General features: G+C 43.6%; 1 protein-coding gene and 1 non-coding gene across 3 annotated transcripts in view; both read left to right on the top strand.

Moving 5' to 3' along the window:
* The first annotated feature begins 1,174 nt into the window (after positions 1–1,174).
* HS1BP3 (HCLS1 binding protein 3) overlaps positions 1,175–23,021 on the top strand; it is a 54,849-nt gene continuing 33,002 nt past the window's right edge. The window contains exons 1-5 of one of the 2 annotated variants that reach the window (XM_040060393.2): positions 1,205–1,306; positions 1,588–1,790; positions 7,704–7,869; positions 16,965–17,172; positions 19,064–19,283. In XM_040060393.2, the coding sequence (XP_039916327.1) occupies positions 1,747–1,790; positions 7,704–7,869; positions 16,965–17,172; positions 19,064–19,283 (638 nt within the window). In that variant the 5' untranslated portion in view covers positions 1,205–1,306; positions 1,588–1,746. Of the gene's footprint in view, positions 1,307–1,587; positions 1,791–7,703; positions 7,870–16,964; positions 17,173–19,063; positions 19,284–23,021 lie in introns of both variants that reach the window. The other variant, XM_040060394.2, reaches the window with a different exon arrangement.
* TRNAS-AGA (transfer RNA serine (anticodon AGA)) lies at positions 1,527–1,608 on the top strand. The gene has a single exon. It is a non-coding gene; the product is annotated as a tRNA-Ser (tRNA).

Here is a 23,021-nt window from a genome sequence, read left to right as displayed (position 1 = left end):
ATGGGAATAAAAATGCCATTAGAGAAGCAATTTGTTTAGCCATAAAACTGTTCATTATATGCTTTCAGGAACTCCACCTCAGGGCTTTTTAACCATTCAGAGGTCACATGAGAATGATTCATGTTCCAAAAGCATTTTATGGTGGCTTGCAGCACTTCCGGAACCTGCAACTCCTGTGCCAGAAAGGCTGCAGCTGGGTGGTGTTGTTTACACTCTGCTTAACGAAAGGTTTGCAGAGGCAGGGAGAGAAAACAATGGGGATTTAGGAAGGAACCCCACCTATGAAGCCTCCTTTTCTTTTTTTTCTGTTTTGACTCGTGGGTTTCATGTTCCAGATTTCGTTTCACCACAAGCATCGAAAGACTGTTCTGCATCTGCCACTTCGGACCTCTCTTGATTTTGACATTTCCATCACATCCCAAACTATTCCAGCTGTTCCTTTCTGGGATGAAAAGTCTTGATCTATTCACTAGGTCCGCTTTCAAGGGCTGCCCCTCTCTGGGGACACTGCTTGAGATACCCACTTGAGCTGCTGAGCTTATTTGGAGACGGGCTGCATTGATGCAGTGTCAGCATCTGTTTTTTATCACTTTTAAAATGCTGCCTGGCATCACCTACGATTTCTCTTTGTCCAGAGGACAACAGAGCTGGTGAGAAGCGTCTGGAGCACAAATGTAACGAGGAGCAGCTGAGGGAGCTGGTGGTGTTTAACCTGGAGAAAATGAGGCTCAGGGGGGAACCCTGTGACTCTCTACAACCACCTGAAAGGAGGATGCACCCAGGTGGAGGTGAGACTCTTCTCCCAAGTAACACAGTGCCAGATGAAGACATAACCTCGATTTGCACCTAAAGAACTTTAAATTGGGTATTAAGAAACAAATCTTCACTGAAAGGGTGGTCAGGTATTGGGACAGGCTGGTCAGGGTAGAGAATTGCTGTCTCTGGAAGTGTTCAAAAAAACATGTGGATGTAGCACTTAGAGTTATGGTTTAGTGGTGAGCATGGTGGATGGATAAACGATCGAATCCCGTGGTCTCAGAGGTCTTTTCCAACCATGAGGACTTTGTAATTCCGTGATTCCACAAAGCTGCGCCCGGCCCGAAGCTTTTTTCCCCAAGTACTTCCTTGCAGGAGCCCTGCCCACCAGCGCAGAGAAGCTGATAACCAAGCGCCCGGGTACGCCCAGCGGCCTGCAACCCAACCGGGGCTGCCCAGCTCGGCCGCGGGTACCTGGGGGGCAGCAGGAGGACCAGCTGCTTCCCTCTTCTTTCCCAAAATAAACTTCGGAACACACAGCCGCTCCGAGGTGTGTGGCCAGGGCTGGCCCTGCCTCGGGATGGGGTTGGGTGAGCAGCGCCGTGCCCGTTGTTTCAGAGCAGGGAGACGCGTGCGAGCTGTTTCCCGTGAGGAGGAAGAGAAGCGCCCAGGGATGCACCGAGGCTCGGGGGAAGTTTCGCTCCCGGGAGGAAGAGGAAGCGCGGGGATGAGTTAATGGGGTTCAGACGGCGGCACACCCGCTCGTCGGTGTAGTCGTGGCCGAGTGGTTAAGGCGATGGACTAGAAATCCATTGGGGTCTCCCCGCGCAGGTTCGAATCCTGCCGACTACGAGCCGCGTTTTTCTTTTCCGCCTCGTGCCGGACGTTTTCTCCCCCCCGTTCGTTTTGCACCGGAGCCACCGCCGCCTGACATCCGGCAGGGCGGCCGGTCCAGCCCCGGGAAGAGAGGCGGGCCCTCCTCCCGCGGCCATGGAGCAGCGCGGCCCGGCGCCCGCCGTGCTGGTCACCACCAGGTACCGGGGACGGGGCTGGGGAGCGGCCCCGCGCCCGCATCAGCCTCGGCCTCGGCGGGGCAGCCCGGGCGAGGGAGCGGGGGAAGGAGAGAGGGGAAAGGAAAGGAAAGAGCGCGGGGTGGCGGAGGCTGAGGGAAAGCCGGGTGGTTCTGCGCAGTTTGCCCCGGGGCGCTTCAGATGTTCTGCAGTTCTCCTGCATTTCACAGCCGGGGGAGATCCCTGGCCCGCCCTGTGTGCCCTCTCCTCTTGTGATAACTCCGGGTCGTTTGCCGTTCGCTGTGGCGCAGCGTGTGCTGTCGCCCTCCCGGAACATTTTGTCGGTGTGTTCGAGGTGGGTGGGCAGGAATCGGGATTGATCCTGGCGTGTGCGGCGGGCTCTTGGAGGCGCGGTGTCACCAGTGCTTCGGCTGGTGCCTCTTGCCACTGCTGTGCCCACTATGGCTGGAAGCCCAGAAATAGGCAAAAAAGAGTTTATTCTCCTTTCTCACCTTCTCGAAGCTGTCCCCTGCGTGGTGCAGGCGTGGCTGTTTTCCATTGCATTAAATTTTTAAACCTGATCTTTTCCTAGATGTGGTAAAGGAATGCTCATGAGAAATGCCTCAAGAAGAAAATGCTTATGGCAATCTTTTATAGGGAAATTGATAGATATCCTTTTTTTTTTTTTTTTTTAATTCCCACGGGTTATTTGAGACCACATGAAAGCAGTCTCCTATCAGAAGAGACATGAGAAGCAGAAGTGTTGATTCAGCAAGGTCCTTACCTCCTAGAACATAAATTATGGCTATTTCAGTCACTTTAACTTCAAAGCCATTATTTTAATCCTAAAATATTTAGCTATATCAAGGCTGGACTTGCCTTGAGGCAGTGGCCTAGAACCTTCAAATGTATCTGATGTGACTAACAGATGTTTTGTAGGACTGACTTTATATTAAGTTTAGTCTTGGAAATGGAAATCCGAACACCTGGATTAATTATAAAATTTTTAGACTGAAAAAGACCCACTTGCAAATTGTCCCACTGAAAACTGGAATGCTGTCAATGATAAAATTTGGTATATATGTATGTGTGGGATTAAGATTTTAGCAAGTGAATGTATTTTCTAGCTTCTGAGGTGAAATAGTTGTTTAGTTGTGACCTTTTCTCCATGCTTGTTTTGCGAATAGGATTCCTAGTTGCTATGGTAATATAAATCATGGAATCATAGAATATCCTGAGTTGGATCATTGAGTCCAACTTCTGGCCCTGCTCAGGACGTCCCAAGGATCACACCATGTGCCTGAGAGCATTGTCCAAACATTTATTCAACTCTGTCAGGTTTGGTGCTGTGATCACTTCTCTGGGGAGACTGTAAAATCTGTATGCTTGTAGCTAGACTGTACAGAGAAATAAATTATTTGGTGAGTACTTTGCCTTCACTTAATAAATAAAACTGGTTGTGCATTTTTTCTTCTCCTGATGTTATGACCAGGGATGTCACAGTTTGGTCCCCTGTGGAGGGAGGTTGTTGGAGCTGGGTGCTGCTGGCAGGGCTGACTTTATCACGGCAGGAAGCACAGACCTCTCCTGGCCACACAGATGCTGGAATAAATGTTTCTCTGGTCACAGCAATTGCATCTCTTATTTTACTTTCTTTATGGAGGTAGCTATTACCCACCCCCAATGCTGGCCTTTCAGCACAGAAAGCAGATTAATTAAAATACAAATTAATTATTATATGCAAATAAAAAAGTGAAGGTCTTTTTGGAGCTGGAGTGAAAATCCAGCTCTTCTGTGAGCTGTTGAAGCTGCTCAGTTTAGCTGACCTTTATAGTCTGCACTTCCTCTGTTCTGGGCCGATCCTGCATGATCTGATTGTGCAATGATCTGATTCACACCAGTGCTGCTGGTGTGAATGGTCTCCTTGTACTTGGTTGAAGTGATTCCTGTTAGGAAGGCTAACCATGTGCCCAGGTCTCCAGTGAACTGTCTGTTTTGTAGACAGAAGTGTAAACTGGAGATAAGCTAGATTCAAGTAAAGAGTAGAAGCAATAAACCTGTGTGTCCAGGTAAAACAACCAGTTTTCTCCTTTTGCTGCTTTTTTTTTTAAAGCTACAAGTGTAAAAATAATTGTGTTTTAGGTGAAAAGTGCAGTGAAACTATATTCTGTCTTGGGGCTTGCAGGTGCTGGTTCTGTTTGAATAACAATAACTGTAATTAATTAAAACACTAAGGCTGCTTATTTTGAAGGCATTACAAGAACTAGGGAGCACTTTTGATAGTATGCTCTGTCTGTCTCAGCCTCCCTGCTGATTTCTGTTTGTTTAGAATCAGTTTTCTATTTAAAAAGAAATCCTGTTACTATGGAAGAGATAATAGGGGTGGGTTTCCTGTAGGAGATGATAATGAAAGTGATCATAAGGCCTAAAGCAAACAAACAAAAATGTAGCTATTCCCCCTCCCTATAATCATTTTCCATGATATTTTAGCACAGACTTCGAACAACTTTAAAAGAAAACCCGTGGGTATAGATAAGGTACTTACTAACTTCATGACAGTTTCAGAACTCTCTAATTCAGCAGCTCTTACAGTGGAATTGTCACTGTGTCATCTCAGAACATCTGTACATGGTTGGTGTTTTCAGCTAAAGGCCACTTGAGGATGGTTCACTAGTCATGACTCCTTTTATTTGCATTAGAGGTGAAAAGCAGGTTAATTAGTCATTTATACTCTGTGTTAATAGAAGTAGAATCACAGACTCATTTGAGACAGAAAAGACCTTTAAGATCAAGTCCAGGCATTAACCCAGCACTGCCATGTCCATCACTAAACCCTGTTCCCAGGTGCCACATCTACACATCCTCTCAAGGACTGGTAACTCACGCACTGCCCCAGCTTAGTAAATCATTCCTGAGTGTGGGTGACAGACCTTTTTGCTGCCATAGCTGCAGTCACAACTTCTGAATGACTGCACATCTGGAGAACTGTTAAGATCTGATTATTGTGAGTATTAGAGAAAGATGCTTCTACCCAAATTAATGTGCAAATGAGATCATATGCCAAAATCAATAATGCCGATTTTATTTAGTAAAAAGTGTGAGAGAGAGAGAGAAAGACAGAAAAGAGGGTGGGGGCAGGCAGAGAGAGAACAATTAAGTAGAAATATAATTACTAACTTTGTGGATCTAGCAGTGTTCTGTTGGTTCTTCTTCACCCTTTTTGGTGGTAAGGGTCCCTCAAAACATAAAGTTTAATGGGTTAATATACATTAAGGTATATGTGGGTTTGCCCAAGCACCTCCCCTACAGGGGAGAGTTTTGCACTGTCTTTTGCTACACTTGTGAATCATGTATAGTCCTCTGATGGAAGGCTCCAGAAATAAATCTGGGGTTGCTTTGAGTGTCTTTAATGGTTTATGACACCTTTTAAGACACAACAGCTGCCTCTCATGCTTGTGTAGTTGAGCTCATTATGCCCCATCAGAAGGGATAAATACCCCTAGGCCTGTGTGTGAGTGTGAATGTCCTGTGCTCAGTGTGTCTCTTGAGTCAGTGGACTATGGTCTCCTCCTCCAGTCAGAACTGACCTTCAGCACAGTTGCTGAGCTGGCCTTTCCCATGGACTCCTTGCAGTGTTACACACTTCTCCCCCAGTCTTGTTTAACTCTCCTTAGGCTTGAGATAACTTGGACAATAGTAGCACCTTTATCTTATCTCAAGTCCCCATCAGGTGGCTTCATTTACTGTCCATATTTCCAGGAATTCATGGGGGCGCAAATTCATAGTGGCAGCATTGGTGGTTGCAGATCAGGAGTTGCTTCTTTATACAGTCTGCCATAGTGTGTAAAGTCCTTTGGTGATCTTAACAGTGTTTAAGGGCATTGTGATCTTTAAGTCTCTTAGAAGAGCATATCCTCTGCTGCAGGTATATTATAAAAAACTCCAGACACAGCTGATTTTACTGGCAGGTACCCTTAGAGTCAGCATTTTGGCTGCCACTGAAGGAGGCAGAGTTCCAGATGATGGTTGTTACTTGCAGATCCCACAGGCTGCTGTGTGAAAGCCAGACACCTGTGTATTCACACATAGGCACTACTGGTCGTGTGTTGGAGCCAGCCCCATGTAACTGAGAACAAAATCTTGACTGGATGTTTAAAGTGAAGTCCTTAACTGACAGAATATGAGGAGAGTATCGGGGCAGACAGAATAGCATCATCAAAACACTGGAGATAGTAGAGCTGTTGTTAGAGAAAGCCCTAGTGCTTTAAACATGGCTTGCAAAGAGTATTGGGTCCAAAACTGGGTCTGTGTCCTTGTTTTTTGTTATCCTAGTAAGAACTCTCAAGACACTCTCTTTAAAAGGCTTTTTTTTCAAGCTTTGAATTGGAGATTCAGAGGTTGGCTTCTTGGGGAAGCTCAAGTTTTGTGAGAGCTGATGAAGTTTTGACATGATGAGAGGAATCTTACTTTGTTTGAAACTAGATTAAGCCTCTTGAAAGTGCATATTAAGTTCTATGCATTATGTATCCTTAGGTGAAAGGGCGCCTCTGTTAATGAATACAAACTTCCTGAAGGGAGAGGTGAGAATTCCACAAGAACTCTGCAGGCTGCAGGAAATCCAGGGAAGATGGAACTTGATCCTCATGGTTAAAGTTTAAAAAGGCATAAAAAATGTTTAATGGTCCTAGTTTGGTTTCTCTAAAAAACTTTCACTCACACGTAGGAGGGATGTACTCAGAGATGTGTTCAGAGGGTATTCAGTCCTCTGGATGGTGAATTGGTTCCAGTGACAGCGAGTGTTCTGTGGCTTGGCGTAGGATAACTTTGGGGAAGGGATCTTTGATCAGTTTTGGTTTTCAGGCTCTTGAAACATAATCGTTCAATGCTCCAGCAGCAACTGCTTGGTCTTGCTCTTGATGTGTGAACAGTCTAATGTGATCCGGCATTCCTCTTGCAAAAAAGTCATAAATATTTTCAGGTGGCAATCCAGGGGGAAGGTGGCACCATGGTTCTGTGGATCTGAAGTGGTCAGGAGGAAAAAAATGCCTTGAGTGAACTGCAGCAGCAGCTCCCGTGTTGCATTTTCCTCCAGGAGGAGCATAGGTGGTTACGCCTGCTGGCAGCTCTGAGGTTAATGCTGTGGTTGTCTACTTTAAATGGGTATGAAGGGTCAGGTAGTTCTGTTTCCATTAGGATTTTCTGCGGGAAAGCCAAGATATTTTGGCTAGTGTGCCCTTTAGGCTGTTCGGCAACAAGACTCTATCTAGAAGGCAGCTCTGAGGGATCATGTCCTCCTATAACTTGCTCAGTCCTGATGTTTGTCTAATTTTCCTCAAAAACCTTCACAAATGGAAACTACGATTCGCTCATCAGTCTACTCCAGCAGCTTTCTTTGTATTTTTGCTTTAGCCTGGTTCCCTGGTTGGGGCTTCACAGACCTCAGCTTGTTTCTGTGCTCCAGGGAGCTCCCTTCTCTCCTGGCACCTTTCAGCTATTGTCTCTGTCATTCCTGGGAATGTTCTTAGATAAAAGAGAGGTAGATAGGGCTTGGAATGAGTCACTATGCACAGACCTTTGTCTCAAAATAAACCTGATGAGAGATCATGGGATCTCACCTGCCATGCTGGGTTAGGAGAGCTTTTAGCTCCTGCAAGTGAAGTCGTGTTCTGAATGAATCCACACCTCTTCACAGAAATGCTGTGTTCCTGTCATGTTGCCTGCAGTGGCTCATGGCAGGTTCTTTGGGGTGGAATATAGGAAACAGGTCATGTTCCAGTTTGTCTTGTTGCCGAGTAGGAAGTGTTGGGGGCAGGGTCTGTCTGATGTCCTGTTCCAGTGAGAGCCTTTGCATTGATTTTCTTGGACTTTTAACTGGGAGAGGGGACAGTTCAAAGGCTTTGTGCCAGTGCCTGAACTGTTGTGTATTTTCTTCCCTAGGCAAATTCAGAATACGCATACGGGGCTGGATTTGTCAGTGCCGCAGTACCAGGAAATCCGTGGGAAGATGATGTCTGGCCATGTCGAATATCACATCGTCGTTGTTACCCGGCTGGCTGCCTTCAAATCAGCAAAGCACAAGCCTGAAGATGTTGTTCAATTTATGGTAAATACTTAATCAGACCTGTGTTAGTGATCGCTTTCTTAATCAGCTTTGATTATTTCTGTCATGCTGTAGCAGGTGCTTCATCATCAATCACAGCCTCTCCAGGTCAAGGTCCTTGGTAGGGCAACACAGTCTCTACCATTTCTGCAATTCCTATTCTATTTTGTGTATTCCATTATCCAAAAACTAATTGAACTTTTTATTCCAGGAGGTAAAAGTGATGATGACTGTTGTTGCCTTTAAGGCGTTTTTCATTATGGATCACCAAATAGAAACCAATTAAGCTTTTTGTAAGTTCTGCTAGAAATTAGTTTCTCCAATGCATGTATCAGTACTAGACTTCATACAGAAACCAGAAATAAATATATAGTAGCTTATTTGAATGGATCTATTACCTAGACACAGCTTTTAAAATCCTTAGTAAGAGAGGTTTACAAGGAAGTGTCCATATAAAACATTATTTATCTGGATTGTCTTTTTCATTATACCTGCAGAGTAAAAGTTTGAAAGCACAGCACATGACTTAAAACGTGTGGAATTAATCTCACCTATGGCATATGCACATCCTCTTAAGTTGTTGCCCCTGGGACTCTGTCAAGCTGATGGGAAAAGATGCATTTAGGATGTTCTATTTGATTTTTAGTTGCCTGCTGAACCACTCCCAAGGAGTGCATTTCTCTGTCCGTTGACCATAAAGGAACATGCCCTGTTGCATGCTATGAACATCTGCTCTTTTCAGATGTTTTGGCAATAACTAATGTCAGACTGATGTGAATGTGTGGTTACGTGGTAGACCATGACCTCTTGTGTAACTCAGACTTCATAGAAGATAGTTGATAAAATCCTATTTAAATATTCTGATTTGCAAATAAACATCTGTCAGCATTGAAAAGAAATGCTTTACAACAAATGAGATCTCCTGCATTTATTCCACACTTTGTGCTATATATAACTAAGGTAAAAGCAGCAGTGCTGGCATAGGAGTTTGTTCTGTTCTCACTCCGCATCCCTGACTGCCTGCTTTTGCTCCTGCAGTGTTTCCTTTTGTGTGCCAGTGTCATGTGGCTATTTCATAACGTCAGCTGAGGAACTGCTCCTGGCTAAAAATGGGTATTTTGAAGCTTGTTTTTCCGTACTGATTTACACCTGTTCCTTGAGCCTGTGAGTTGCACAATTGCATTAAAGTTTCTTTTAGGACAGGGAAGGCCTTGACGTGGGCAGATAAGAGAAGGGGATGTGCAGTTGCTTTTTTTATGCATCAGTGCCTGTTTATATTATGTAATATTTCCACACAGCTCTGTGGAAGAAAGAATCTGACTACACCTGAGGTGTTAGGCTGGGCTGTCATCATTTACCTTCATTTTGCATCATGTAAGAATACGTTGATAAAATCAGCTCGTCTATAAAGAGGAGAGACAGGCTTTGTACTGTGGCCCCTGTGCTTGCTGGGTTGTCTATTCCCATGTCTCTCTCTGGGAGGATTTTTAGCACTCAGTTGCTCAAGTGAAATGAACCTTCCTGATTTCTCCTGTGGTGAGGCCTCCTGACATTTCATTCTTCTTGAAGAGGAAAACTGGTGGAGCCTGACGAGAATAACATTTATCTCATCAGTTACATTTTTTTCAGCTGACTAAATATGATATATTATATAGTTTGTTGTGTGAAAGTAATTTAAAACCATGAGCTGGGAGGTTGAGGATGGATGCTTTGCATCGATTCATTCCGATGAGTCTTGTCTGTATGTATTACTGGAAGGAATAGAGGGATTCACCCGTCGTAACTTATCTCTCTGTAAGTTGGATATTTTAATCTGAGTCTGTCCATGCTTGTATGGTCAGTGAGGAAGAGGGGAATGATGTGACTCATCCTCTGGAAATGTCTCTCTTCTTTGACCGTAAAGGGAAAGTATCTACATTTTAGACAGCTGCAGCGGGGGGCTTCAACTCCTGGCTGAAATTCTTGAGGGTCAATAGAGTTGCACACAGATCACTGTGTGCACTCAAAGGTGTCCTGGGATTTTCTATTTGGCCTTCAGCAAGGTTGTGGGTTTCCTATTGATCTTGTGTGATATTAGCCTGCTGCACACAAGCTCCTTGGATACCCCAAAGCATCTCAGATGCCACGGGATGCCTTTTTCTGGGCAGAACAGTCTGCTCTCTATAATTAGATATCTGCATTTGGTTTTCTAAACTCACATCCCCATCAGTGCAGTGCTGTTGAAAAGGATGTAGCTGAGCATCTGTGAGGTGGGGGAACCCACCCATTTTGCATAACATAAACATCTGGTACCATTTGAGAAACCCCTAAGTTACCGTAGGTGTGCACAGGGCTGGCAGGTGTGACAGACAACATGAAGGCATTGGCATTGGCACTGCCCTGAAACAGCAGGAGAATACAGCATCCAAGGTGCAGCATCCAAGGTGCCACTAGTTCAGTTGAGTTGAGCTTCAGTCATATTTCACCAAAATATCATTTTACCAATGACTGTCATGGGAGCTGATAACGCCTTGTGTGTAGGCAGATGGCTCAACCTGGTGGCTGCCAGGGAAGGCGGGTTGCACCCTGGGTGTCTGTGCAGTGCCCTGTTGTGCTGGATGCTGGAGCAGCACAAACAAGAGCTGTGACTCTTGCCCAGAGGGTTTGCAGGTGGAGTGTAAGAGAGCCAGGTACCAGAGGAGCAGCAGAGAAGAACGAGGCTGCAATGGGCAGCAGATTTAACACATCAAATTTGAATCACAAAGCAGAATGAGATGAGACATATGAAGGAGGAAGAAGAAACTACTTTGTGCCTGTTCTGGAGCAGAATGGGAGAGGGGACTTCTTTTTTTTGCTTTTGTTGCAACTGCCAAACTGGAGGAGGAAGCCAGTGTCGCAGTGCTGAGGTGACATGTAGGTTAAAGGCAGGCAGGCGTGGTAGCATTTTCCTTGTCTCTGGATACCGATTTTCGGATTGTCTGTTTTGTCCAGCTGGGAGCCAGGTCCGTGTTTTGTGGCTCCTCCTTGTCCTGTCGCTGTCCCTGAGGCCTCGGAGGAGCCGGCGCTCCCGCCCTGCCCTCAGGGCCTGCACCGGGGGTGGCGGGGACCGGCGGCTCCAGCAGCTCCTTTCCCTGGGAAAGGATGGTGAGCGAGGCAGAAGCATCTTCTTAGCTAGCTGTGCTCCCCGGGATCGAGTCACAGGATCATTTGGGTGGGAAACAGCCAAAGATCATTGACCAAGCTTTTGACAGATCACCACCGTGTCAACTGCGCTAGAGCACCAAACATCTGCCACGTCCAGACATTTCTTGAACGCCTCCAGGGCTGGTAACTCCACCAACTCCCTGGGTAGCCCATTCCAATGTTTGACATCCATTTCCATGAAGAAATTCCTTCTAATGTCCACCCTCAACATCCCTGGTGCAGCTTGAGGCTCTGTCCTCTCATCCTGTCAAGATCGAGAAGTGTGTTAAGGCCCTATGACAAAACGCAGATGAACATCAAAAAGAGATTTCAGATCTGATCTGTGAAGCCTTTACTGTGTGTCTAAACAATCTGGAGTGCCCCATTCCCCAGCCTTAATAGGACTATGCAAAATCAGCATCATGGCACTGCTAATTAAAGTGTTTGTGAAGCATTAACAGAAGAAGAAATTTACTTCTGTGATGACATTCAGGTGTAAATTCTTAGAAACTGGAGGGACTTTTTAATTTTAAAAACTGTTGATTGTAAAGTAGGGCAAATGGGTTGTAGAACTGTGTAACCTTCAGGTTATATTTGGTAATTAAAGGAAAAGTCAGTTGCGTTTCTTTCAAAGGTCAGAATACTCTTGTACTGTTGAAAAAGGGAAATTGGTTTTCTCTTTGGTACTGCTACCAGGGTGATATTTAATTACTGCCTGTAGATTTGCCATTTTCTGTGACAATAAGAAAAGGCTTTGCTTTTCTTAAAGGCATTTCTTCTAGCCAGACCTTAGCTTTTTTAACAATTAACTTCTCCCTTCCCAGCCTTATTAAAAATCCATCCAGCCTTTAGTGCCTTCTCTTTGTACCTACATCCAGTTTGATTCTTCTGTACATGTTATTTGTTAGTCAAGTTTTTTCTTTTTCAAAGCTGAACAAATAACTACTGGTGTTTGACAGGCATAGCACAATTTAGGGAGACATTTACTATAGAACGCTCTTCCTCTCTTAAAATGAGGGAGTGTATGAGTACATGGGTGCGTATTCATTTATGTTTTCATTATTGCCTTTTTGTATATGTTGGCTTTTTTGCTTTCTCCTGACCATGCAGGTATGTTGTAAAGATAAATTCCTTCACTTTATGGCTTCTGTTGTGTGAGAGAGGAGGGAAAAAATTCGTGTTCAGTGTAGCAGTAGGTTCAGGAGCCAATAGGGATTCATGTTGATTAAAAAGAAATATTAGAGTTCTTGCTCCTCTGCTGGGCTAAACAGATGAGGAGAACAGCATGTGGTCATGTAATTAAAATCTACCATAATGCTTACCCACGGGGTCACTAAGCAACATTAATTCTGGTATGGCTTGAATTGGGAGTTTCAAACGAAAGCTTGGGTTGTGCTGCCTGAGAACAGGAGTGCTTTTGATTCCTGTACCCAAAGCTAGTGGTTGTTTTAAAGGACAGAGATGCTGGATCTCACCTTTCTGACAGTGTTAAGAAGTGGGCTTTTTAAGAAGTCACAGTAGCCCTGGTTTTCACAAAATACTATAAAATCAAGTGTGCTCTTTGTTGGTGTACAGTGGCTGGCAAAGGGCTTGAGTTAGCTGTAAGATCTCCATTTTGTTGAAATCCTTGCAGTAGATATAAAGCATATGAAGACAAGTTTGAGGTCAGAAACAGGGCAGTTAAAGGAGCTTTGAAGGGAAAGGAGGCAGTAACTAGCACTAATAGTGAGTGGGATCAAATTCTGCGCACAACTGTGCGTCCCAGGCTCGTATCCTACAGCCATTCCGGTGTGTACTTTCATGCGTGAGGCCCTTGGGAAGAGGGGGGCAAGGCACATGCATGAGATTTAAAGGATTATCAGCAAACTTCAGACTTTCACTTTGAACTTTGTGGTGGTTTTCTTAACCTTCTAGCTATACTTGATCACATTCAACTTATTTATTTGTTCCCAGTGGAAAAAAAAACATTCAACCCATCCCTGTCTGTCTTTTAAGTTCTGCGTTGGATGTTAATTGTTACAGTCAAATAAGGTCTTGACCTGGCAAATGTGCACATGCTTTGCTGTATTTGCATGATTAACTCCTTTGAAGTGAAGCAGATTGAGCCTTTGATATTGTGACTTGACAGAACTCCTTGAAGCGTGTGCACTCAGGCTTACTTACAGGAGGTGGGGGTTTAGCTCCACAGTGTTCACAGAGTTCAGTTAGAGCTTGGAGGGGGAGAGGATAACTGCAGGATCAAGACCTGGAGGAATTACAGGCAGCAGAAGAAAAATATTTGAATATTAAACAAATGGAACTTTGTTTACTTAATAGGATTGATAAAATGAGGTTTAAAGCAGTGCTTATTTTTTATTCTGACATTTTGAGCCATAGGATCCATCAACGATTTTCAAAGGGCTGTGAGTGATAACCATGAAAGGCAAGATTTAATTTTGTTACGTGCTGATACACCTTTCTCCTGGAAAATGGACAGAAGATGTCAAATTGAAAGGGTCCAAAATTGTTGCAGCAGAGCTGTGCTTTCTAACTGGAAAGGTGTGAGAATGGTCTGCATCATGTCTGGGATTTGACTTGAAAAAATGCACTCTGTGGAACCTGTCTGGCACCTGTGCTGGAACCTGCAAGGCCTCTGTGCTGCTGCATCCAGCTCTGGGGTCCCAAGTACAGGGAAGACATGGACCTGTTAAAGCAGATCCAGAGGAAGGGTACAAAAGTGGTCATAGAGCTGGGACAGCTCTCCTGTGGGGACACTGAGAGAGCCTGTTCAGCCTTCTCCAGGCTCCAGGGTCACCTAAAAAGGGGCTGTAAAAAAGCAGGAGAGGGTGTGGTTACAAGGACCTGCAATTGACATGGGCGAATGACCTTAGGCTGAAGAGGAGAAGGTTTAGATTAGATGTAAGGAAAAAATTCTTGACTGTGAGGGTGCTGAGACACTGGAACAGGTTGCCCAGAGAAGCTGTGGCTGCCCCATCCCTGGAACTGTTCAAGGCCAGGTTGGATGGCACTCTGAGCAACCTGGTCTAGTGGAAAAGTGTCCCTGCCCATAGAACTGGATGATTTTCCAGGTCCTTTCCAGCCCGAACCATTCGGTGATTCACGGCGCACCAGTCTGGGACTGTTGTGCTCAGCCAGCCCTACCACTGCATTCCCAGCACCACACCCAAGGTAAATCTGGCAGCGGAGCTGAGCGAGGGTGTCGAGAGCCCGTGGCTGCAGAGCTTGAGGTGCAGGGACAGCGGGTGAGGAGCCCCAGCTGGCAGGGGCTTGCAGGAGCCAGCGTTGGGCTTGTGTCGGTGGGAATGGTTTTGGCTGGAGGTCTGACACATCACTGTGTTCCAGCAGAGGGCATCCCGGCACTGCTGGATATTGGCCTGCGCCGTGTGCTGCGGGCTCCGGGAAGCACATCAGTATGCTTTGGAGGCGGTGCTGTCACACTTGGTATTCCGCGTCTCCTGTGCGTTCCCGGCGTTGTTGTTCAGAGCCCACGCAGATCCACAAAGGCGCAATTAGCGATGGGATGCGAGGGTGTGCGTTTGCTTTAGGTTCAGTGGTGTAATTAGACATAAATTGAGATTTATGAATAATTTACAGACTTTGATAGAGGAGGAATGAAAATTAAGTGGGAAAAGAAATAAGTTTGTGTATCTCAGTTCAGTGTTAGAGTATTTTAAAAAACTGTTTTGGCATAATCTTGATTGGCTGCTGTCTTGTAATGCTTTCAGAAGTTAATTTGGTAGTTATTATTGAAAGTAATTAAATGCTAAATGGTTTTTGCAAATCAGACTTAATTTTTTTTTTCCTGGATGGAGGGTAATGATGTTTATTCTTTTGAAAGAGCACCAGTGAATTCCTTCCTGCCCTTATATTTGTGCATATTTTTGGGAGGGGCTCAGGCATCATACCCTGTTCAGAGTGCTACTGGGACCTAGTGAACTAAAAATGTACAGCAGTTCAGAAGCTCTGGAATTGTTTTCCCCCCTCCTTTTGAGGTGCCTTTCAAAGGGAAGATTATGATGTTCTGGAACATCTCTATTGCCCTCACTTTAGTGCTTGGTTGCCGAATGGCATTTCAGATCCCTCTTGTGGAGCACAGTGTTAGTCACACTTAACCTTTGTTGCTTTCACAAGACAAGTCTAAAATTCTTGGTTTTCATTCCTGTGAACTCAGGCTGGGTGTTGTGTTTCAGATCTTTGTTAGAAGGCTGCTTGCCTTTTGTGACTGGACACTGAACCCGCAGTGAGCATTGTACAGCTGAAATGCAAATGCTTTTCCAAATCATCTGGCTGATAATTACTGTGAAAGGCAGGGAAGCATGAAAGCTGAGGTGGTTATTGCTCTTTGTGCCCACATCTGAATCGGTGAACTGGTTGAGGTGTGCCTGTTATTGTCAGGGTCTGTTCCCTGGCCTGGAGGGCAGCTCACAGTCTGGCTGCATGTGCAGGATTAAACTTCCTTACCATCTGCAATGTGCATCAGTACCCAAACTGGATGCTGAGAGGTTTCTCCACTGGGCCAAATCTTGGGCGGAAGAGTTACCTGGGGGTGTGATAGCTGCCCAGAGTGTAGGAACTGTGCCAGACATTGTCAGGTTCCAGTAGACACTGTAAATGAGGTTTCTAGTAGATGCTCTCAGGTTCCAGTGGCTGGGAATGTGCCTGATGCTGTTTAGTTTGCTTGTATAGATGCAGTGTAGGGATTCTGCATTGATCTATAACTCATTTCCCTTCTGTGCTTTTTGTTCGGTTCACTTTCTTTATCACTGTGTCAGTGAGAGAACTCTGCATTCCTTCATTCCAAGATGTGGTGCTTGAGTTTCTACATCTTTTATATCCATCTCAGTATGTTCAATGCTGCACATATTGCAGTGTTAATTAGGATTCACCCCTCTTAGAGTTCAGCAACACATTATAGGAGGATGAGAGCTGGACCCTAAAAGAGTATCTGTGTCCTATGCACTCCTATCTCTAGTTTTTGGGTTGTTTTTAATCTGTATTAATTGAAACAGTTTGGTACTTTATTGGTCCATGGAGGACTTTGACAAATATATTATCTGTATAACAACACAGAGCAGGGAAGTCACCCTCAATGCATGTTTAATATTGCATAGAGGTAGTGTTTTGTTTGTGTGGGGGTTTTGTGTATTGGTTTAAGGTACTGAATTCAATACTTAATGGGTCATAAAAGCCACACCTTTTTAAACCAACATTCCCATAGCTATTGCTTTCCTTGCAATATCTTGAGCCTTATTACTCCTCAGGCTTCCTGTCTTTGTCCACAGAAGGAATGACTCCATTCACTGTTGGCATCTTCTCCCTATATGAGAACCTTTTAGGCCATGGCCAAGTTGTTGATTTTTATTTTCTCATGGGTGGATTGAATAGTCAGGGGTCAGCTGAGGTCTTTGCCCTTAAGGTTTTTGGGTCATGTCCTCTTCAAGGCAGAAAACGTGACAGTTTTTTAGGCCTGAGCAACCAAAGGGCACTGAAGCCACCAGGAGTGAGGAATGGGACAGTGGTGCAAAAACATAGGTAGCTTTCTCCACCATATACCTGCCAGGCAGGGCTTTTCTTTCCTCCTGTCTCTCAGGACTGGGCATCACTTTTAGTGTACAAGGACTCCTGCTGTCAGAAAAGTGTCTGGAGCGGTGACCTTCCCAGTATTTCATTAGCTGATGAGTCAGACAAATGGATTCTGGCAACGAACTTTAATTCCATTAAGCTGTGGATTTTAATAATAGTATTAGAAGACCAGCAACAATGCTTGAGGATTCACCGGGTACATAACAGGCTTTTGCTAGGCCATGTGTAAAGCTCCTTGCTAATATATGGTTTTCCACTTCCACAGTTAATGTTTCACAGCACTTAAACTGCTGCTTTGCTGCTCCTGTCTCTCCTGTAAAGAATTGAACCCAGGCAACACATTTTCATTGCAGGTTTCCAAGAAGTACAGTGAGATTGAAGAGCTCTACCAGAGACTGACAGCACGATATCCACAGGTTTCTCTTCCACTCCTGCCTAGAAAAGTTCTCTTTGTGGGGGAATCTGACATCTCTGAACGAAGAGCTATGTTCAATGATATCATGAAATTCATCTCCAAAGATGAGGAGCTAGCAACGAGTCCTGAGTTACTGGAATTTTTAGGTAACTAAAATATGTGAGTGTCTCCTCTCATGAATTTGCTTTATGGAAGTGTTAAGTTCTTGACTCAGGTAGCCAAAAATGAGAGAGTGCCAGAATAAAAGCTGTCACTGAAAATATCCTCATGTGCCTTTACAATGCTGCACAGTTATGTTTGCGCAGTTAAAGTTAGTGTTTTTCCCTCCTCTCAGTGGACACATGCCTCATTCAGAGATGTTGATAGGTACCTTCAAAGAAAGCATTGTGCTATCCTGTCTTTGATTTCCTGCTGTGCTTCAGAACATGTAAGTTTAGTCATACGTTGTCAGTGGGGAGATGGACCCTAAAGGGACAGTGCAGAGTCTCCCTTACTGAGCAACTCTTCCATATTTTGTCTGGTTTTCCTGCAAATTATTGACTCTGAGAAAGATTTAAATGGAAGACAGATTCTTTATTAGTTAAACATATTCTCTAGTTAGCTTTTTTTTTTTCTTTTTAGTTTAGTTTTAAATTTTTTTCTTAGTTTTCCTTATCCTTATGTCCGGCTCTTGTTATCTTGTGTAGTGATTGGTATAGTTCCATTCTTATGTCCCTTGGGCACAGCAGGGAGTTACTGAATGAGAGGAACAGATGAGTTCTCTGCTTTTAGTTTAGCTGAGGGCTGCTGAGCAGGGAATACTCCAGCCTGGTGCTGTGCAGGATTCTTAGTGGAGAGTTTCTTTTAAGTAAGTGAAGTTGCAAGAGGCTAACAGCTTATTTTGCAGAAGTGTCAAGTGTGGCCAGATTAGTTCTTGTGAAATTGGGAACTTCCTAAAGTCAAAGGTGGCAAAGCTGCTTAATGCTTGGCAAGCTCCAGGTAGTCAGGTTTTTCTTTGGGATTTTTTTCCCCTGGCAGTGTTCTCTTGAAAGCAGACCCCTTGCACAGAGAATTCAGAATTCATGTTGGTTGATCTTTGCATGCTGGTTAACCTAACCGTGGTGCACATCTGCAGCTAAACTAGGCTGGACTGCATTCTGTGGGTAGATTGGGTGCGAGAAATGTGGAATCAAAATATGCTTAGAATAATGTAAGTCTTACCCTGATTTGGCAGATGCAGACATGAAAAGCTGGGTGAGATGAGTCTCCCATGCCATGTTACTTCATTAATTTTATCCGTCACAGTTTTCAGTAGCCTTTTTTTTTAGCTGGTCTCATTATTTTAAATTGCTTTCCTGGACGCCCAGAAACTTGACAACAAGGAACCATTTTCTCCCCATTTTGCTGGCCTTTGCAGGTATGGGGAGAAGACTTAGTTTTATGTTTCAGTTGGCTGAATTTGTTGAACTGGATGCATCTTACATACTGGAGGGTGTTAGAATTTCAGGCTTCATTTTTCAGTGTAAACTGAAGAGCTGCTGTAGAAACATGCTGTCCAATGCTCTAATTTTAGCCCAAGTTAATTAAATAGTATCAAAAAGAGGATTTAAGCTCTACTAGCTATGTGAGAGTTAGCTACCTACATCTAAGCAGAATATTTACAGTTTCTCTGTAGCCAGTAGAGGAGAAATAGGCACCTCCAAGAGAAACTTTTCACATGATTTCCTTTGGATGGGATGAATCACCATGTGGAAATTTTATTGTTTCTGTTGACTGTAGAAGGAACATAAGCAGATTTGACATGTGCTGCTGTGTCTCAGATAAAGTTCATTTCCTCTATCTTCCTCTACTTAACTACTTCAAATCAGTAAACAGATCAGACACATAATGACACATAGTGAATAAAGGGAACAGTGGGAGTGTTTTGAAAGAGTTTCACAAAAGCTGATCGTGTCCTTCATTCCTCAAACAAAACTGTCAGGAACAAGTGCAGGGTATAAAAAAACTGTAGTTGTTGTCTCATATACTCAGTCGTACCTCCATTACTGTGTTTTGCAGGAACAAAATCTTCCAGTGCCGTTGACTTCAAGGGTAAAAACGTGCCTGATGACAGCGAGAAAGAAGATGAAGAAAATGAGGCATTGGATTTTTTCAAAGAGGAGAAGACACCTGACTTAATCTCACAGCTTTTATCAGTGGAAGATGACAAAAAAGGGGAGAAAAAAGAAGAGGGAGATGAGGAAGAAGAGGAAGTTTTAGACCCTCTTGGTATAATCAGGTATGGCTAAAATCCTGTAAATTAGGTATTTAGATTTTAGCCTTTCTGAATAAGGCTGTTGTATGTCACTGTCCCCACATAGCTAAATTTCATAGAGGAGGAGGGGCCTCTGCAGTTCATGAATGAGGTGCTTTGATAGAGGGAAGAGACTTTGTAGTGCCTTTTCAGTGCATTCCTCAGGACATCAAAGTGACAGGGACATCATGAATGCCTTGGTAACAATCCCAGCTACAGAAGGTACTTTGCTTGGCACTGCAGGGTTCCACCACAAAGCATCAACCCTCCAGCATCCAGTGGATGTGCCTTCTGAAGTACACAGTGACGCTCTGATTACAGTGTCTGGAACTGCTTTTGAGCTCACTTTTGGCTTTTCTTTCCTCTGTCTGAAGGTGTGACATGCTAAATGCCACTAAGGCCTAAGCATTAACAGCTTGAGAGACAGTAACTGGATCAAAGCTTCCTGATGTTAGTATCTAGGTTTGTTTTCCTGTCCAGTAATTGTCAGTTACTTTCTTCACTTCAAGATGGAATTTCTCACAAAATTCCAAACCAATTCCTAACTACTAAACTCTGGAAGCAAAATTAGTTTTTCTGTGGCTGGGATCGTAAGTGTAAACTACTTTTTAGGGTGTCTCAGGCTTAAATGCGCAAGTGTAAAGAAGGTATAGCTGTTCTCGATCTTCAGTAAACACTGACTGACCCAGCTGAATGGTTTCAGGCACCCAGAGTCATCAGCCACTGCTGAATGTTGTCTTGGATCTAGACTGTGCTTTCAAAGTGCTTCTGCATAGCAGTAGGCAGTAACTGAGAGTAACAAGCCAGATCCCTCTCTTGGTGTTTCCTAGTGGCATTAAATCATTTCCAGGGGATCATTCACTCTAGGCTCTAAGCTGGAGTCTCCTACACTGGGTTTGGTCAAATGAGATGATTAACACTGGATGCACTTTCCTCCTGCTATTATAATCATATGTAATCCTATGTGGATGCCCAGATATTGTAGTTTTTACTTGAAGTGTTTAATCCTTTAAATCAGAAAAGATTCACCTAAAAAGGATCACCAGAAAACATTAAGTATTACTCTTTTGACAAAATGTGCTGAATTACTCAGCATCAGAATTATTCTTTTGTTTAAGGAGTTTAAAAATTTAAATAACTATTTACAATGAGTAGTTAGATAAAGCAATACTTCCCACAAAATAGTCCTTAGTTCGTATGTTTACAAAAGCAGCTGTCCTTTTTTGGATAGGAAAATGATCTATTGGGTTAGCAAATGCAATGTTATATTTTCCAACTTACAACAAATAGAAGCTGTAAAGAGCTTGCTATGCCAAAACAAGCAAGAAATTTGCTTTTCTCCTCTTCACAGCTTGACATAGCAGTTGAAAATCTTGATTATTTTGGTCTTCTAATGCACTGAAGGATGACAGGATCTGGTATTTAATCCACATTTAGTTTATTGCTTCCATTCCTTCCAAGTACAGAATTCTTACTGAATCAAAATAACTTCATTTATATAAATATGGTCTTCACTGGGACAGAGCTGCAGTGTGACATGTTATGCAGTCAGATGCTTTTCACTCTAAAGCAGTGGCTGGCTATCTATAAAAGAAATATCTATATCTATTCATTTTTTTTTTTTTTGTGACTCTCACATGTATGTGCAGTGTTGGGGCAGAAACATGAAAGCAGAAACAAGAATTCTGAGTTGGATTTTTCATTGTCTCTGTTCTATAACTCATCCTGCTTCCATGGAAGTTATTTTCAGCTCACATCAATGGAGATCAGATTGGACATCAGCACTGTATCCCCGCTCTGTGCCATCTAGTAAGAGGTGTCTTGGTGAGAGGCCAAAGGCAGGAGCTTAGTGGTCAGTGGATGGGCAGTACTTTGGGGACATTTTAGGGTGTCTTCTGTGCCTGTTAAAATGTTTGCTGCTTGCATGCTTTGAAGAGGGAGATGAAGCCCCACAACTTTAGTGCTTCCCATGTGCTTGTGGTTCCTTTGGCATGGGAATGAATAAATGGGAGGTGAAGCAGATAGATAAATGTGTTTAGTAGTAAACTGTTCCCTACTGCTCAGTAAATTCAGGTTAAGAAGTGGGGGAAAAAGCCCTACCATGCTCCTTTCCTCTCTGAAAAAACTTTGGAAAGCTGTACAGTCAGCGCTGAAACGAGCCAGTCCATTTTGTGCAGTAGTGGTGGCCAGAGTTCTTTGAGCAGCAGAGCTCCAACCTAAATTGAATCATGTGTTTGGCATAATCTTACAGGTTTTTTGCTTTCTGGATGAGGATGAAATTGCTCCAGTAGCACGGGCCTCCATATGCTGTCAGCACGCTTCATTTGGTAACAACTTCTCCTCCTGGGCCAGAAGGCTGTGAATTGAATTTGGCCCAGCACTGCTGCTGTGCTGCTGAACCACCCAGTATCCAGTCAAGTATCTGCCCTTAGGGGTAAAATTCTAAACTAGGGCCTTTTGATTCTGGTTTTGTATTGCTGGTGATCATCCAGGTGGAAGCTCACAGTGGCCTGGTTCCTTTTGCCTGGAAGAGATCCCAGTGGTGCTGATTCTCTGCCTCACTGTCAGGGCTGTGTCTGAGTTGCTCTTTGATGTCAGGTGGACAAACTCACTTGCCAGTTCAGCTCTTCATCTTTTGTAGGTATTAATGATGATCTCCAAACTTGGTGTTTCTGTGTTGTATGGTTCTTATGCCTCAAAGCTTTGTCTCTGTGTTAGCAGGGTGATTCTGGGATTCTTAACAACAGAAAGACTTGGGGGTTTGCTGTCCAAATCAGGAACATGTCAAAAACAAGATATATTTCTGATTAAGTTTTCATCTTTTAGCACCCCTGCATATTTTTACTTTTTTACCCCAGGAGCTTGGTTCTTCCTAGAATAAAAGGTGCTCAAAATTAACTTATATTTGTGGAATGTAGTGTTAAAATTAATTGAAATGTTTTTTTCTCTTCATCCTCTGCCTTTCTTGATAGTTTGAAGTATTGGTATTCCTGTGTATTGTCACCAATTACTCTGCAAGTTTTCCTGGACATTTGTAGAAATCTTTTCAGCTTTGGACAGAATATACAGGTACTGTAAGAAAAATCACTCCTAATACAGAGTAAGATGATCTTTTGATGTCAGCTGTGCATAAGGGGATAAATTCTTAGTATTCTCACTTTTGTAGCAGTGGCACACTTTTAGCTCTGTTTCACTTTTCTTAGCACTTTAAGTATACAGTGACTTGTAAGTCACTATAAGGCTCTCATAACGTTTTTTTAAAAGTTAGCATCTCTTGGGTTTGGCATTTCTTTCTTCCATTTTTTTTCTCTTAAGCCACAATCATTATAATATTCCTTTGTTAAAATATTTTAATTCCCTTATAAATCAGATACAGGAAATCAGATACCTATTTAACTCCCCATTATAGGGACGATATTGGGTTTATTGACTTAGCTTTGTCTCCACTCTTACCACTCTTCTTAAATCCACAGAGCTCAACATTTGCAGATACATATTTTTAAATCCTTAGTAGGCTACCATGCTGCTTTGTCATCTGGGTTTTTTAAGGTGTAGTATCTTTTAACAATGTTTTAAAGGATTTTCCTCATAAAAATTGCAAAATAGTATTGTGTGGCTAGTCTCAGTTGCAGGGAGTTCTCCAACTGGCATGGCTTTAGGAATGAAAGAAACAAGAGCACGGATCTTGAAGAGGCTAATCCTCTGAAGGACAAGGCATGGAAG

Source organism: Hirundo rustica, chromosome 3 (genome assembly GCF_015227805.2).
Source record: "Hirundo rustica isolate bHirRus1 chromosome 3, bHirRus1.pri.v3, whole genome shotgun sequence".
NCBI classification, from domain to species: Eukaryota; Metazoa; Chordata; class Aves; order Passeriformes; family Hirundinidae; genus Hirundo; species Hirundo rustica.
This window is presented reverse-complemented; position numbering and strand designations above follow the sequence as displayed.